At 36.2% G+C, this 12686-nt stretch overlaps 1 protein-coding gene across 1 annotated transcript; it reads left to right on the top strand.

Annotated features, from left to right (window-relative positions):
- Window positions 1-1438: 1438 nt before the first annotated feature.
- LOC131261852 (uncharacterized) lies at window positions 1439-5229 on the top strand. The gene is made up of 3 exons (XM_058263693.1): window positions 1439-1627; window positions 1693-1956; window positions 4903-5229. Exons 1-3 carry the CDS (start codon window positions 1439-1441, stop codon window positions 5227-5229), a joined length of 780 nt encoding a protein of 259 aa, XP_058119676.1.
- The last annotated feature ends 7457 nt before the right edge of the window (window positions 5230-12686 follow it).

Raw genomic sequence — 12686 nt, 5'->3', positions numbered from 1 at the left:
GCAAATGAAAGGGTGTCTGTAGGGTGTACACAGGTGAAGATAACAAAATGCGTTCATCTATTTTGGTCCTATATATTCCAGGACGAACGATTTTATTTAGTTTTATCCCCAACACGCTCTGATTCTTGTTCCTTTCAATTGTGAGGCTCTGGTGAAATTGTGTTCTCTCTCTTTGAAGGTATAGAATCATGTACAAAGTTTTGTTGCTCTCTTTGTGTGTGACTTCAACGGTAGCTTTACATGGGATGTTCGAAAGGTTTGAACAAAACAGTGGTGAAGATGTAATATTTTTTGACTTGCGCGTGCGTAAAATAAATCGGACGACGACCGCACTTAATGGAACGGTCATTATTCGAGAACCTTTAGGAAACGATATGCAGGTACAAAAAAACATTGGCGATCGTTTTGAGTGTTCTTAGAAATTGCGTCTGATCCTCGACGACCTCTGCTTATTTCAGATATCAATGGATTTGTTTCATAGCCGACTTGGTAATAATCAGTTTAACCATTATCCAATGAAACTGCCATCGGCCGGAAATTGTGATTTTGTTAAAAATATGCACATCAACTACAAAGAGCAAGTAACGCTGATAGAAAATTTTCCTGGCCCATTCGAGTGTCCAATTTCACCCCGGACCGTAAATATTAGGGATTATGTACTTCCATCTGAGGTGATACAGCCCCTAGTACCAAAAGGTCTTTGGAAGGCAACGATAACCTATGTAAGATCTGGGAAAACTGTAATGGTTTACTCATTCTTGTTGAGAATAAGCGATTATAGCTAACTGCAGTTTTAGATCGTTACTTTATACTATTCGCACATCTTCTGAAGCTTCGATATAATTGATTTAGAATTCGATTGTATTATGTTTCGAAACCTTGGAAAATTGTCAACAGAAAGCTAAGTGTTTATTGTTAAGTTATTAAAAGGTGAAATTGATGTACCTCAGCTATTTTCCAAGTTACGTAGATTTAGCTCCAGCTCCAATAAATAAATAATTAAATAAATAAATAAATCAATAAATAAATAAATAAATAAATAAATAAATAAATAAATAAATAAATAAATAAATAAATAAATAATAGGCAGATTTGGATTATCATTCAGAAATACCGAGTTAGATTTTGCTTCATCATTCCAAGATGTTTGGAATTTGGATGGCACTTTTGTTTTCGTCGTTCTGTTCAGCGAAATGTCTATTTCACAAATTGTGTTTTTTAATCACATTCACATCAAATCACAGCCTACGAATTGCACGTGCACTGACTAGTTAATTGCTTCGATATTTCTGATAAATGAAAGGATATCTGCAGGGTTTAAACAGGTGATGAACAGGTGAAGATAACAAAATAGATTCATCTTGTCCTACATATTCCAGGACGAACGATTTTATTTAGGTTTATCCCTAACACTCTCCCTCTTTGAAAGTATAATATCATGTATAATGTTTGGTTACTCTCCTTGTGTGCGGCTTTAACGGTAGCCTTACAAGGGATGTTCGAAAGTTTTGAACAAAGTGGTGAAGATGTAGTATTTTTGGACTTACGCGTGCGTAAAATAAATCGCACGACGTCCCCATTAAATGGAACTGCCATTGTGAGAGTACCTCTAGGAAACGATATCCAGGTATAAGAACAAATTTGTGCTTTTGAAAATTGCTACTAATCGTTGAGGTTCTTTGCTTATTTCAGTTATCAATGGATTTGTTTCATAGCCGGCTCGGGAACAATCAGTTCAACCATTATCCAATGAAGCTGCCATCGGCCGGAAATTGTGATTTTATTAAAAATATGCACATCAACTACAAAGAACAACTAACGCTGATAGAAAATTTTCCTGGCGAAGGCGAGTGTCCAGTTTCACCCCGGACCGTAGAAGTCAGGGATTATGTATTTCCATCTGAGGTACTACCGGCCATAGCTCCAAGGGGACTATGGAAGGCAACGATTACCTATGTAAGATCTGAGAAAACTATAATGGCCTATACGTTCCTGTTTAGAGTAAGCGATTATAACTAACTATACTTTGAAGTTGTTGCTTTATATTGTTCGTCTTTTGAGCCCATCTTCTAGTGTTTCGATATAATGAATATCGTCAAGATAATAAATGTGACTATCATATTACTGATTGAAGATGAACAAAAAATTTATATTTTGCTACACTAATAATTCTGATGCAATAAAGTAATACTAAGGATTAAAGGCTATTGGTGTTAAAAGAACACGGTGGTTTAGAAATATAGTATTCATTGCACCGAGTAGCATTCATTGCACAGTACTTATATGTACTACAACAGTATTTTATAAACAATTTAAAAAATCTAAATTAGTTGCACAGACGATAAGTAGTCACTATCATAATGGGTACAAACCAATGACACGGTCACTAACGGCTACGTTGGCAGATTATTATTATCCATCAGAAATGTCCAGTTGTGGTTTTGTCTCACCATTCCAAGATGTTTGGAATTTGAATGGCAGTTTTGCTCTCGTTGTTCTATTTAACGAATTGTCTATTTAACAAATTGTGTTTGCATTATAAAATATTGTCAAATTAAACATTCACATCAAATCACAGCCAACGGCACGTGTACTGATTAGCTGAATGTTTGAATACTTCTGACAAATGAAATGATATCTGTAGTGCGTAAACATGCGATGAACGGCTGGAGATAACAAAACAGCTTCATCTAGTCCTATATAGTCCAGTGCGAACGAATGTATTTAGTTTTATCGTCAAAACGCTCTGATTTTCGTTCGTTTTAGTTGTGAGTCTCTGGTGATATTGTGTTTCCCTCTTTGAAAGTATAGTATCATGTACAAAGTTTTGTTGCTCTCAATGTGTGTGACTTCAACGGTAGCTTTACATGGGATGTTCGAAAGTTTTCAGCAAATCGGTGCTCAAAATTTAGTAGTTTTTGACCTGCGCGTGCGTAAAATAAATCGCACGACGACCGCACTTAATGGAACGTTCTTTTCTAGAGAATTCATAGGAAACGAAATGCAGGTACAAAACCCAATAGATAAACGCTATAGACTGGGCATGAAAGTGATTATTTATTCTGGAGAACCTTTCCTCATTTCAGTTATCAATGGATTTGTTCTACAGCCGACTCGGGAATAATCAGTTCAACCATTATCCAATGAAGCTGCCATCGGCCGGAACATGCGATTTTATTAAAAATATGCACAACAACTACAAAGATCACGTAAACCAGCTTGAAAATTATCCGGACAAAGACGAGTGCCCAATTTCACCCAGAACCATAATTATCAGGGATTATGTATTTCCATCTGAGGTGATACCGCCCCTAGCTCCAAGAGGACTATGGAAGGCAATATTGACCGGTGTAAGATCTGAGGAAGTTGTTATGGGTTACACATTGCTGTTGACAGTAAGCGATTACAGTTAGCTAGTACCTCTTCTGATGTTTCGGTACAATGAATTCGCTACAATAAAATAATACACAATAACTGCTTTTGATGAAAGTTTGTTTGAAAATTACCTGAATGGAATCTATCAATGCAAGTGCTAAATTTGACACTTCTGCTGAAATTAACAATAGTTACAATGTTTCGATACCTAATTACCCTGGATGGATCAATGATGCAGTGAGATAAAATTTTTGCTTGCTTACTTCCTAGGTAGACGAAAGTGGCGAATGTTTCATGAAATAACGATTCAAATGCTTTTTCTAACACCATAAGATTACAAAATTTACAACGAATTTATTGAAAGGTGTAATGACTAACATTGAAAAGTTGAACATTTTTCCTGCATGCCATTTGTGTAAAGTTATGTTTGTTGTTTTCATTGAGATGTAGTGGATATTGTTACATCCGTTGTAACAAACGTGACTGTACTCAGATCGATTGTGGTATTAGCTTGAATGTTGATATCTGGACTATGTTGCTTTTATGAACATTTTATTACATCATATAACACGTTTTGTTAGGACGGTTCTCATTGTTCACATACGTAATATACTTGGATTGTGCTCTAATAAAGCTGCGAAAATATGGCTGCAATAAAGTAGTGAGGTGTACATTCATTTTCAAAAAATTAAACAACATGCCACCATTGATGGATAGTAGAAGAAAAGATCTGGAAATTTTATGTTGTAGCAATACAACGTTGTGTCATTTTGTTAAAGTGGCCTTATTTTATTTTAACATAAAATGCTGACTTCTTAATTACACGAAGAGATGAACCTTGTCCTAATGAACCACTCGTTTTGAAGAAGACGTAACGCGCCTTCTTACCACCATTCCAAGATGTTTGGAATTTGAATGGCAGTTTTGCTCTCGTTGTTCTATTTAACGAATTGTCTATTTAACAAATTGTGTTTGCATTATAAAATATTGTCAAATTAAACATTCACATCAAATCACAGCCAACGGCACGTGTACTGATTAGCTGAATGTTTGAATACTTCTGACAAATGAAATGATATCTGTAGTGCGTAAACATGCGATGAACGGCTGGAGATAACAAAACAGCTTCATCTAGTCCTATATAGTCCAGTGCGAACGAATGTATTTAGTTTTATCGTCAAAACGCTCTGATTTTCGTTCGTTTTAGTTGTGAGTCTCTGGTGATATTGTGTTTCCCTCTTTGAAAGTATAGTATCATGTACAAAGTTTTGTTGCTCTCAATGTGTGTGACTTCAACGGTAGCTTTACATGGGATGTTCGAAAGTTTTCAGCAAATCGGTGCTCAAAATTTAGTAGTTTTTGACCTGCGCGTGCGTAAAATAAATCGCACGACGACCGCACTTAATGGAACGTTCTTTTCTAGAGAATTCATAGGAAACGAAATGCAGGTACAAAACCCAATAGATAAACGCTATAGACTGGGCATGAAAGTGATTATTTATTCTGGAGAACCTTTCCTCATTTCAGTTATCAATGGATTTGTTCTACAGCCGACTCGGGAATAATCAGTTCAACCATTATCCAATGAAGCTGCCATCGGCCGGAACATGCGATTTTATTAAAAATATGCACAACAACTACAAAGATCACGTAAACCAGCTTGAAAATTATCCGGACAAAGACGAGTGCCCAATTTCACCCAGAACCATAATTATCAGGGATTATGTATTTCCATCTGAGGTGATACCGCCCCTAGCTCCAAGAGGACTATGGAAGGCAATATTGACCGGTGTAAGATCTGAGGAAGTTGTTATGGGTTACACATTGCTGTTGACAGTAAGCGATTACAGTTAGCTAGTACCTCTTCTGATGTTTCGGTACAATGAATTCGCTACAATAAAATAATACACAATAACTGCTTTTGATGAAAGTTTGTTTGAAAATTACCTGAATGGAATCTATCAATGCAAGTGCTAAATTTGACACTTCTGCTGAAATTAACAATAGTTACAATGTTTCGATACCTAATTACCCTGGATGGATCAATGATGCAGTGAGATAAAATTTTTGCTTGCTTACTTCCTAGGTAGACGAAAGTGGCGAATGTTTCATGAAATAACGATTCAAATGCTTTTTCTAACACCATAAGATTACAAAATTTACAACGAATTTATTGAAAGGTGTAATGACTAACATTGAAAAGTTGAACATTTTTCCTGCATGCCATTTGTGTAAAGTTATGTTTGTTGTTTTCATTGAGATGTAGTGGATATTGTTACATCCGTTGTAACAAACGTGACTGTACTCAGATCGATTGTGGTATTAGCTTGAATGTTGATATCTGGACTATGTTGCTTTTATGAACATTTTATTACATCATATAACACGTTTTGTTAGGACGGTTCTCATTGTTCACATACGTAATATACTTGGATTGTGCTCTAATAAAGCTGCGAAAATATGGCTGCAATAAAGTAGTGAGGTGTACATTCATTTTCAAAAAATTAAACAACATGCCACCATTGATGGATAGTAGAAGAAAAGATCTGGAAATTTTATGTTGTAGCAATACAACGTTGTGTCATTTTGTTAAAGTGGCCTTATTTTATTTTAACATAAAATGCTGACTTCTTAATTACACGAAGAGATGAACCTTGTCCTAATGAACCACTCGTTTTGAAGAAGACGTAACGCGCCTTCTTACCGGGCAGCTTGATTGAGTGGTGGTTCCACTACACAACTTCCAATCTCTGAGTAGTTATAATGAAGATGGATACGGATCGATGGATTTCGAGATCGATTTTTGAAGTTTTCTAACTAGTAGAAATGTCAGAAAAATTTATCCGCATATGCTTTCGCCATCACCTCGACTCGCGCTCTCTCGACGTTTCCATATTTAGTAATAATTATCGCCTTCCAGAGGCCCTTCGGTAGAACCGGAGGGATCGCTTTCGATGGAAAAACCTTGTCGTACACATGAAACTCGCGTACCGTGATAGGACATTCCCCTCTCTTTGGAAGATTTACTATGTCCTTCATGTACTCATAGTAGTCGTCATACACACTGTAGAGGAATTCACATTTACCTTTGCTGGGCAGCTTCATTGGGTAGTGGTTCCACTGCTGATTTCCGAGTGCACTGTGGTATAAATCCAAGACGGACTGTGATGTAAGAGAACAGAGAATGATTACGGCAAATGTTATTTTACACGAAGTACGATTGCGTACTTACGATAAAACTATCGTTCAAGGGTAACTTTAGAATGAGCGTTCCGTTCGCGGTAACCGTTGTTCGATTATACTTGCGCACGCGTATTGCATTTTCAAATACGTCAAATCCGGACAATTGTTCTATTTTCTCGAATACAACTTCTAACCCTTGGGTAGATATGGTGAGGATCACCAGCGTGACGGCGACGGTCCACATAATCTTTCCTACTTGTTTCTACATGAAAGAAGAAATAAGGCAAGTGAAAGTATTTGAGAAGAAGTAAATTAATCCTTCTGTTCAACCATCTGAAAACAATATTTGAGAGTGGCTTAAACCATGGAAGGTCTAGAATGTGAATCGTTTTTACAGAACACTTACCAATGTAGTTTAAATATTTTTACTTACAGCGCTTGACAGTTTCACAACGTTTAATGCAGATGTTCGACAAAAAGTTCTATTTATGCTAGGAAAAGATGAGTTGATAGATATTATCACAGAATAATTGATGAGCTTAGAGCATGATTTTAATGATAATGTGCGATGTATTCAATTATTACGGCACAATAACATCACAGATTCTTGTTTTGAATTTCCTGTGTTGATAATTGTAGACCCAATAATTTTATGTTAGTATTTCTAGCGCTACGAGCAACTTCGACATGTTTTTATAACATTTTTAAAATAAAAGTATCTTCAAAGCTTTTTTGATTTACTTTTTAGCACACTTTCCAAAATGAAATGAAAATATTAAATAAATAATGTCATCAATACATAAAAGCATCAATAAAGAATTAAGCGAAATCAACCTGGTAATATGTTAAGTTTAATATCAAGATAATCAGATTAGGGATTATCATTTCGTTATAGGTAGGAAAGAAAGAAGAAGTTTCAGGTAGTGTTTAATGTATTAGGCATTTTGTAAAGTGTACAAAGAGAGTTTATTTTCTTCAAAAATTCTGTAATCGATCGCATGATATTTATGTATTGATAGTTGGAATAATAATTTAAAAAATAAATATGGTTTTTTACTAAAAGGAATATCAGAAAATATTATTTGATTAGGTTTTCACCATAAATTCAGTTCGCGCTCTCACGACACTCTCGGCCTTAGTGTTGATTACTTTCGATGAGAGAGATTCACTTTCGATGGGAAGATTTAAGAAATATTTTGAAGATTTCTAAACTAGTTAAAGTGTCAGAAGAAATTATCCGCATATGCTTTCGCTATCACCTCGATTCGCGTTCTCTCGACGTTTCCAATTTTACTAATAATTATTGCCTTCCAGAGGCCCTTCGGTAGAACCGGAGGGATCGCTTTTGATGGGAAAACCTTGTCGTACACATGAGATACACGTGGCATGATAGGACATTCTCCTTTCTTTGGAAGATTTACTATGTCCTTCATATACTCATAGTAGTCGTCATACACACTGTAGAGGAATTCACAAGTGCCTTTGCTGGGCAGTTTCATTGGGTAGTGGTTCCACTGCTGATTTCCGAGTGGACTGTGGTATAAATCTAAGCTGGACTGCGGTATAAGAGAATAAATAATTGTTACGGCAAATGTCATTTTACGCCAAATGGAAGTGTACTTACTATAAAGGTATCATCCAGTGGTACCTTTAGAATGAACGTTCCATTCGCAGTGACCGTTGTCCGATTATACTTGCGCACGCGTATTGAATTTTCATACACGTCAAATCCGGACAATTGTTCTATTTTCTCGAATACAACTTCTAACCCTTGGGTAGATATGGTGAGGATCACCAACGTGATGGCGACGGTCCACATAATCTTTACTACTTGTTTCTACATGAAAGGTCTACTGTGTGAAAAGTTTATTCGGAACATTTACCAATGTAACCTATACTTTCATTTACACCAGCACTTGACAGCTGGACAACGTTTAATACAGATGTGCGACAAAAGGGGCTATTTATGCTTCGAACAGATGAGTTGAATGATATTATCAGAGAAGAAGAGAAGTTGATGCGCTTAAAGCGTTGTTTGAGCACATGATTTTAATGATAATGTGCAATGTATTCAATTATTATGGCCCAATAACATCACAGACTATGTTTTTGAATTTCCTGTGTTGATATTGTAGACTCAATAATTTTAATATATCTAGCGCTATGGACAACTTCGACAGATTTGTATAACATTTTGAAATTATAAGTATTGTTAGAAACACTTTTGCTTCTAACGTCAGCTGTCAATTCGGCTAAAAATAGTGCCCGGTGAAAGTGATAAGCCAAAAGGGAGCTTCACCGATCAGCTGACGGAAAGGCTGATCGAGAGGATCGATGACCCTTGGCGTAAGCTTCGCTGGTGGAAGGTTTTTAAAAAGGGCTCGTTTGGGCGCGATGGACCATTGTGCAAAAATCTAGCATTGAATAAATACTTTTTTTTTTGGTTTCGACACCACAGCGGCTAGTATTGATTTTCTTGTTTTTCTTTGCGTTTTGCACAGTGTTAGAATAGTCTCCAACAAGTATCTTCAAAACTTTTTTGAATAACATTTTAGCACACTTTCCAAATTGAAATGAAAATGTTAGATGCATAATGGCTTCAATAATGCATCAATATAGATCAGGGGTCGGCAAAGTCCGGCTCGCGGGCCAAATCCGGCCCGCCAACCGATTTTATCCGGCCCGTAATAAAATTTTAGTGTTTCATACAAAAACTTCAACCCATTTTTTATAAGATTTGTCCACGATGTCAGGTTTGTTTGTCCCAAAAATGAAGATTAATATTGTTCAACGAGGTGTTCCTGTTATATGTTGAAAAAACCATCAAAATACAACGAAAATAAGAATTAAAATGTTTAAAAAATGTCTAATGATAAAAATTCAAATATTTTATCTTACCATTTGTGTAAGTCATTGTTTAAGGTATCCTGCCCGTAGTTTCGGGTTTCTATTAATCATCTGGCCCTTTTTTAAGAAATGTATGCTGATCCCTGATATAGATTAAAGCGAAATCAACCTGGAATAATGAAAAGCTTCATAGCGAGATCATTTAAAAGATTGTAATATCATCAAACCATGGAAAAGCATCTGAGTAAATGTCAAATATTCATGTTTTACAATGTATTCACTTCATTGCCAAAGCAGTCTCGAATGTAATCGAGATTTCCTCGATCGACACAAACATACACAGTTTTACAGCCCAGTTCTTGGATGAATTTTCATCACGTCATATTCAATCTTATTTTCGGATTGCTTTTTCGTTACAGACAGAAATGTAGCTTCCTAGAAATTTCATACAGTGTTATATGGAGCAATTTGTAAAGCTTGCAAAGAGAGTTTATTTTCTTCCTAAGTTGAATAATTGATCGCATGATATTTATGTATTGACAGTTGGAACAATAATTTAAAAATAAACGAGTTTCTAAACTAAAGAAGGAATATCCGAAACTATCAATTCAGTTCGCGCTCTCACGATACCCTCGGCCTTAGTGTAGATCGGTTGGAGCGGAAAGATCACTTTCGATGGGAAGATTTTAGAAATATTTGGAAGTTTTCTAAACTAGTAGAAACGTCAATAAAACTTATCCGCATATGCTTTCACTATCAACTCGATTCGCGTTCTCTCGACGTTTCCATTTTTAGTAACAATTATTGCCTTCCAGAGGCCCTTCGGTAGAACCGGAGGGATCGCTTTCGATGGGAAAACCATGTCGTACACATGAAACTCGGCTGGCATGATAGGACATTCTCCTTTCTTTGGAAGATTTACTATGTCCTTCATGTACTCATAGTAGTCGTCATACACACTGTAGAGGAATTCACAAGTGCCTTTGCTGGGCAGCTTCATGGGGTAGTGGTTTCACTGTTGATTTCCGAGTGGACTGTGGTATAAATCTAAGCTGGACTACGGTATAAGAGAATAAATAAATGTTACGGTGAAAGTCATTTTACGAGAAATGGAAGCGTACTTACGACAAAGGTATCGCCCATGGGTACCTTTAGAATGATCGTTCCGTTTGCAGTGACCGTTGTTCGATTATACTTGCGCGCCCGTAATGTATTTTCATACACGTCAAATCCGGACAATTGTTCTATTTTCTCGAACACAATTTCTAACCCTTGGGTAGATATGGTGAGGATCACCAGCGTGATGGCGACGGTCCACATAATCTTTACTACTTGTTTCTACATGAAAGAGGAAATGAGGCAAGAGGAGGGATTTGAGAAGAAGTATATTAATATCCTATAAACTATATTTGAGAATGTATTAAACCATGTGAGGTCTACAATGTGAATCGTTTTTTTTTTAACACTTACAGCATGTAACTTAAACACTTTCGCTAGCAACAGTGCTTGGCACCTTAACAACGTTCAATTCTGATGTTTGACTATTTATACTTCAAACAGATGAGTTGAATGATATTATCACAGGAAAGCTTATGAGGTTCAAGCGTTGTTTGAGCGCATGTTTTTAATGGTAATATGCTAAGAGTTAAATTATTATGGCCCAATAACGTCGTAGATTCTTGTTTAGGATTTCCTGTGTTGATAATTATAGACTCAACAATTTTAGTATTTGTAGCGCTGCTTGCTCATAGAACTTCGGCATATTTTTATAACATTTTTACATTATCTGCAAAACTTTTTTGATACGCTTTTAAGCACACTTTCCAAATAGAGATGAAAATATTAGATATATAATATCTTCCATCAATAAAGAATTATGCGAAATCAAAGTGGAATAATTTAAAGTTTCATATTGTGACCATTTAAGAGATTGCGGTATAATCAAACCATGGAAATGCATCTAAGCAAACGTCAAATATGCAAGCTATAAAATGTATTCACTTCATTGCCTATGCAGTCACGAATGTAATCGAGATTTCCTCGATCAACACACACACATACTTTCACAACCTAGTTCTTGGATGAATTTTCATCACATCATATTCAATCACATCAATTTACGGATTGCTTTTTCGTTACATACAGGTATGTAGCTCCCTAGAAATGTCTGAGATTACAAAAAAAGTGTATTTTCTTCAAAAATTCTGTAATTGATGGCATGATATTTATGTATTGATAGTTGGAACAATAATTTCACACATAGTTTCTCAACAACAAGGAATTTCAGTAAATGTTATCCGAGTCAATCAAAAATTCGAAATCAATTCGGTTCGCGTTCTCACGATACCCTTGACTATACAGTGTATAAGTGGTCATATAAAAGCTTGAAAATGAATCCGCGTACACATAGCCAAACTATACTATTTAATAAATTAAAGTTGTCACCGATACAAACGTGGCACTTAACATTACAAAAAATTATCTTTGTAAATCTTTACTGTCAATTCAAAGTTTGTTCTTTCTACGTTATCCGTGCTGGTTATTGCTACCGCCTTCCAGAGCCCCTGCGGAAACATTGTAGGTATATTTTCCGCTGGAAATACGTTGTCGATCACATGCACTGCTCGTGGCTTTATAGGACACTCTCCCTTTGGAGGAAAGTTGATGAAGTATTTTACTGTTTCTGGATAAAAGTCGTGAACGTTATCAATAAACTTGCAAACCGTCTCTGTTGGAAGCTTCATCGGGTAATGGTTGAACTGTTGATTGCCCATTCTGCTGTGGAATAGGTCCATTTTCGCCTGTGTGGATTTGGATAAGGACAGGTATGACATTTACTTAAACTTGCAAAAAGTAGCAACATGCTTACCACAAATGTATTGTCCATTTCTATCTTTATGATCAGCGTACCATTGAGAACCATTGTGGTGCGGTTGTACTTACGAACTCGTAAGGTGCTTTCTAGTACATCAAATCCGGAAATTTGCTCCATCTTTTCGTAGGTAATTTCTAGCGCCAGTGAATAGGCCAGTATGATGAGAACGATGCAACCTTGCTTCAAAGTCATTGCGGAACAACTGAAATTTATCTTGTGTCGAGTTACTAAATACTGCGCCTACGTGCACGTGCTTAGCCTCCCTTCGATGTTATCTAACACGAACCGTCGAATTGTATAATTATGGAATGTTTTCATGATTGTGAGTGATTTAGTTACAATATTTCTACAGCATATAACATGTGAATGGAAAAGAGAGTGCTGTTGTTCATATCTTATACTATCA

This window comes from Anopheles coustani, chromosome 2, assembly GCF_943734705.1.
Source record: "Anopheles coustani chromosome 2, idAnoCousDA_361_x.2, whole genome shotgun sequence".
NCBI classification, from domain to species: Eukaryota; Metazoa; Arthropoda; class Insecta; order Diptera; family Culicidae; genus Anopheles; species Anopheles coustani.
The sequence above is the reverse complement of the archived record's forward strand: the minus strand, read 5'-3'. Positions and strand labels throughout refer to the sequence as shown.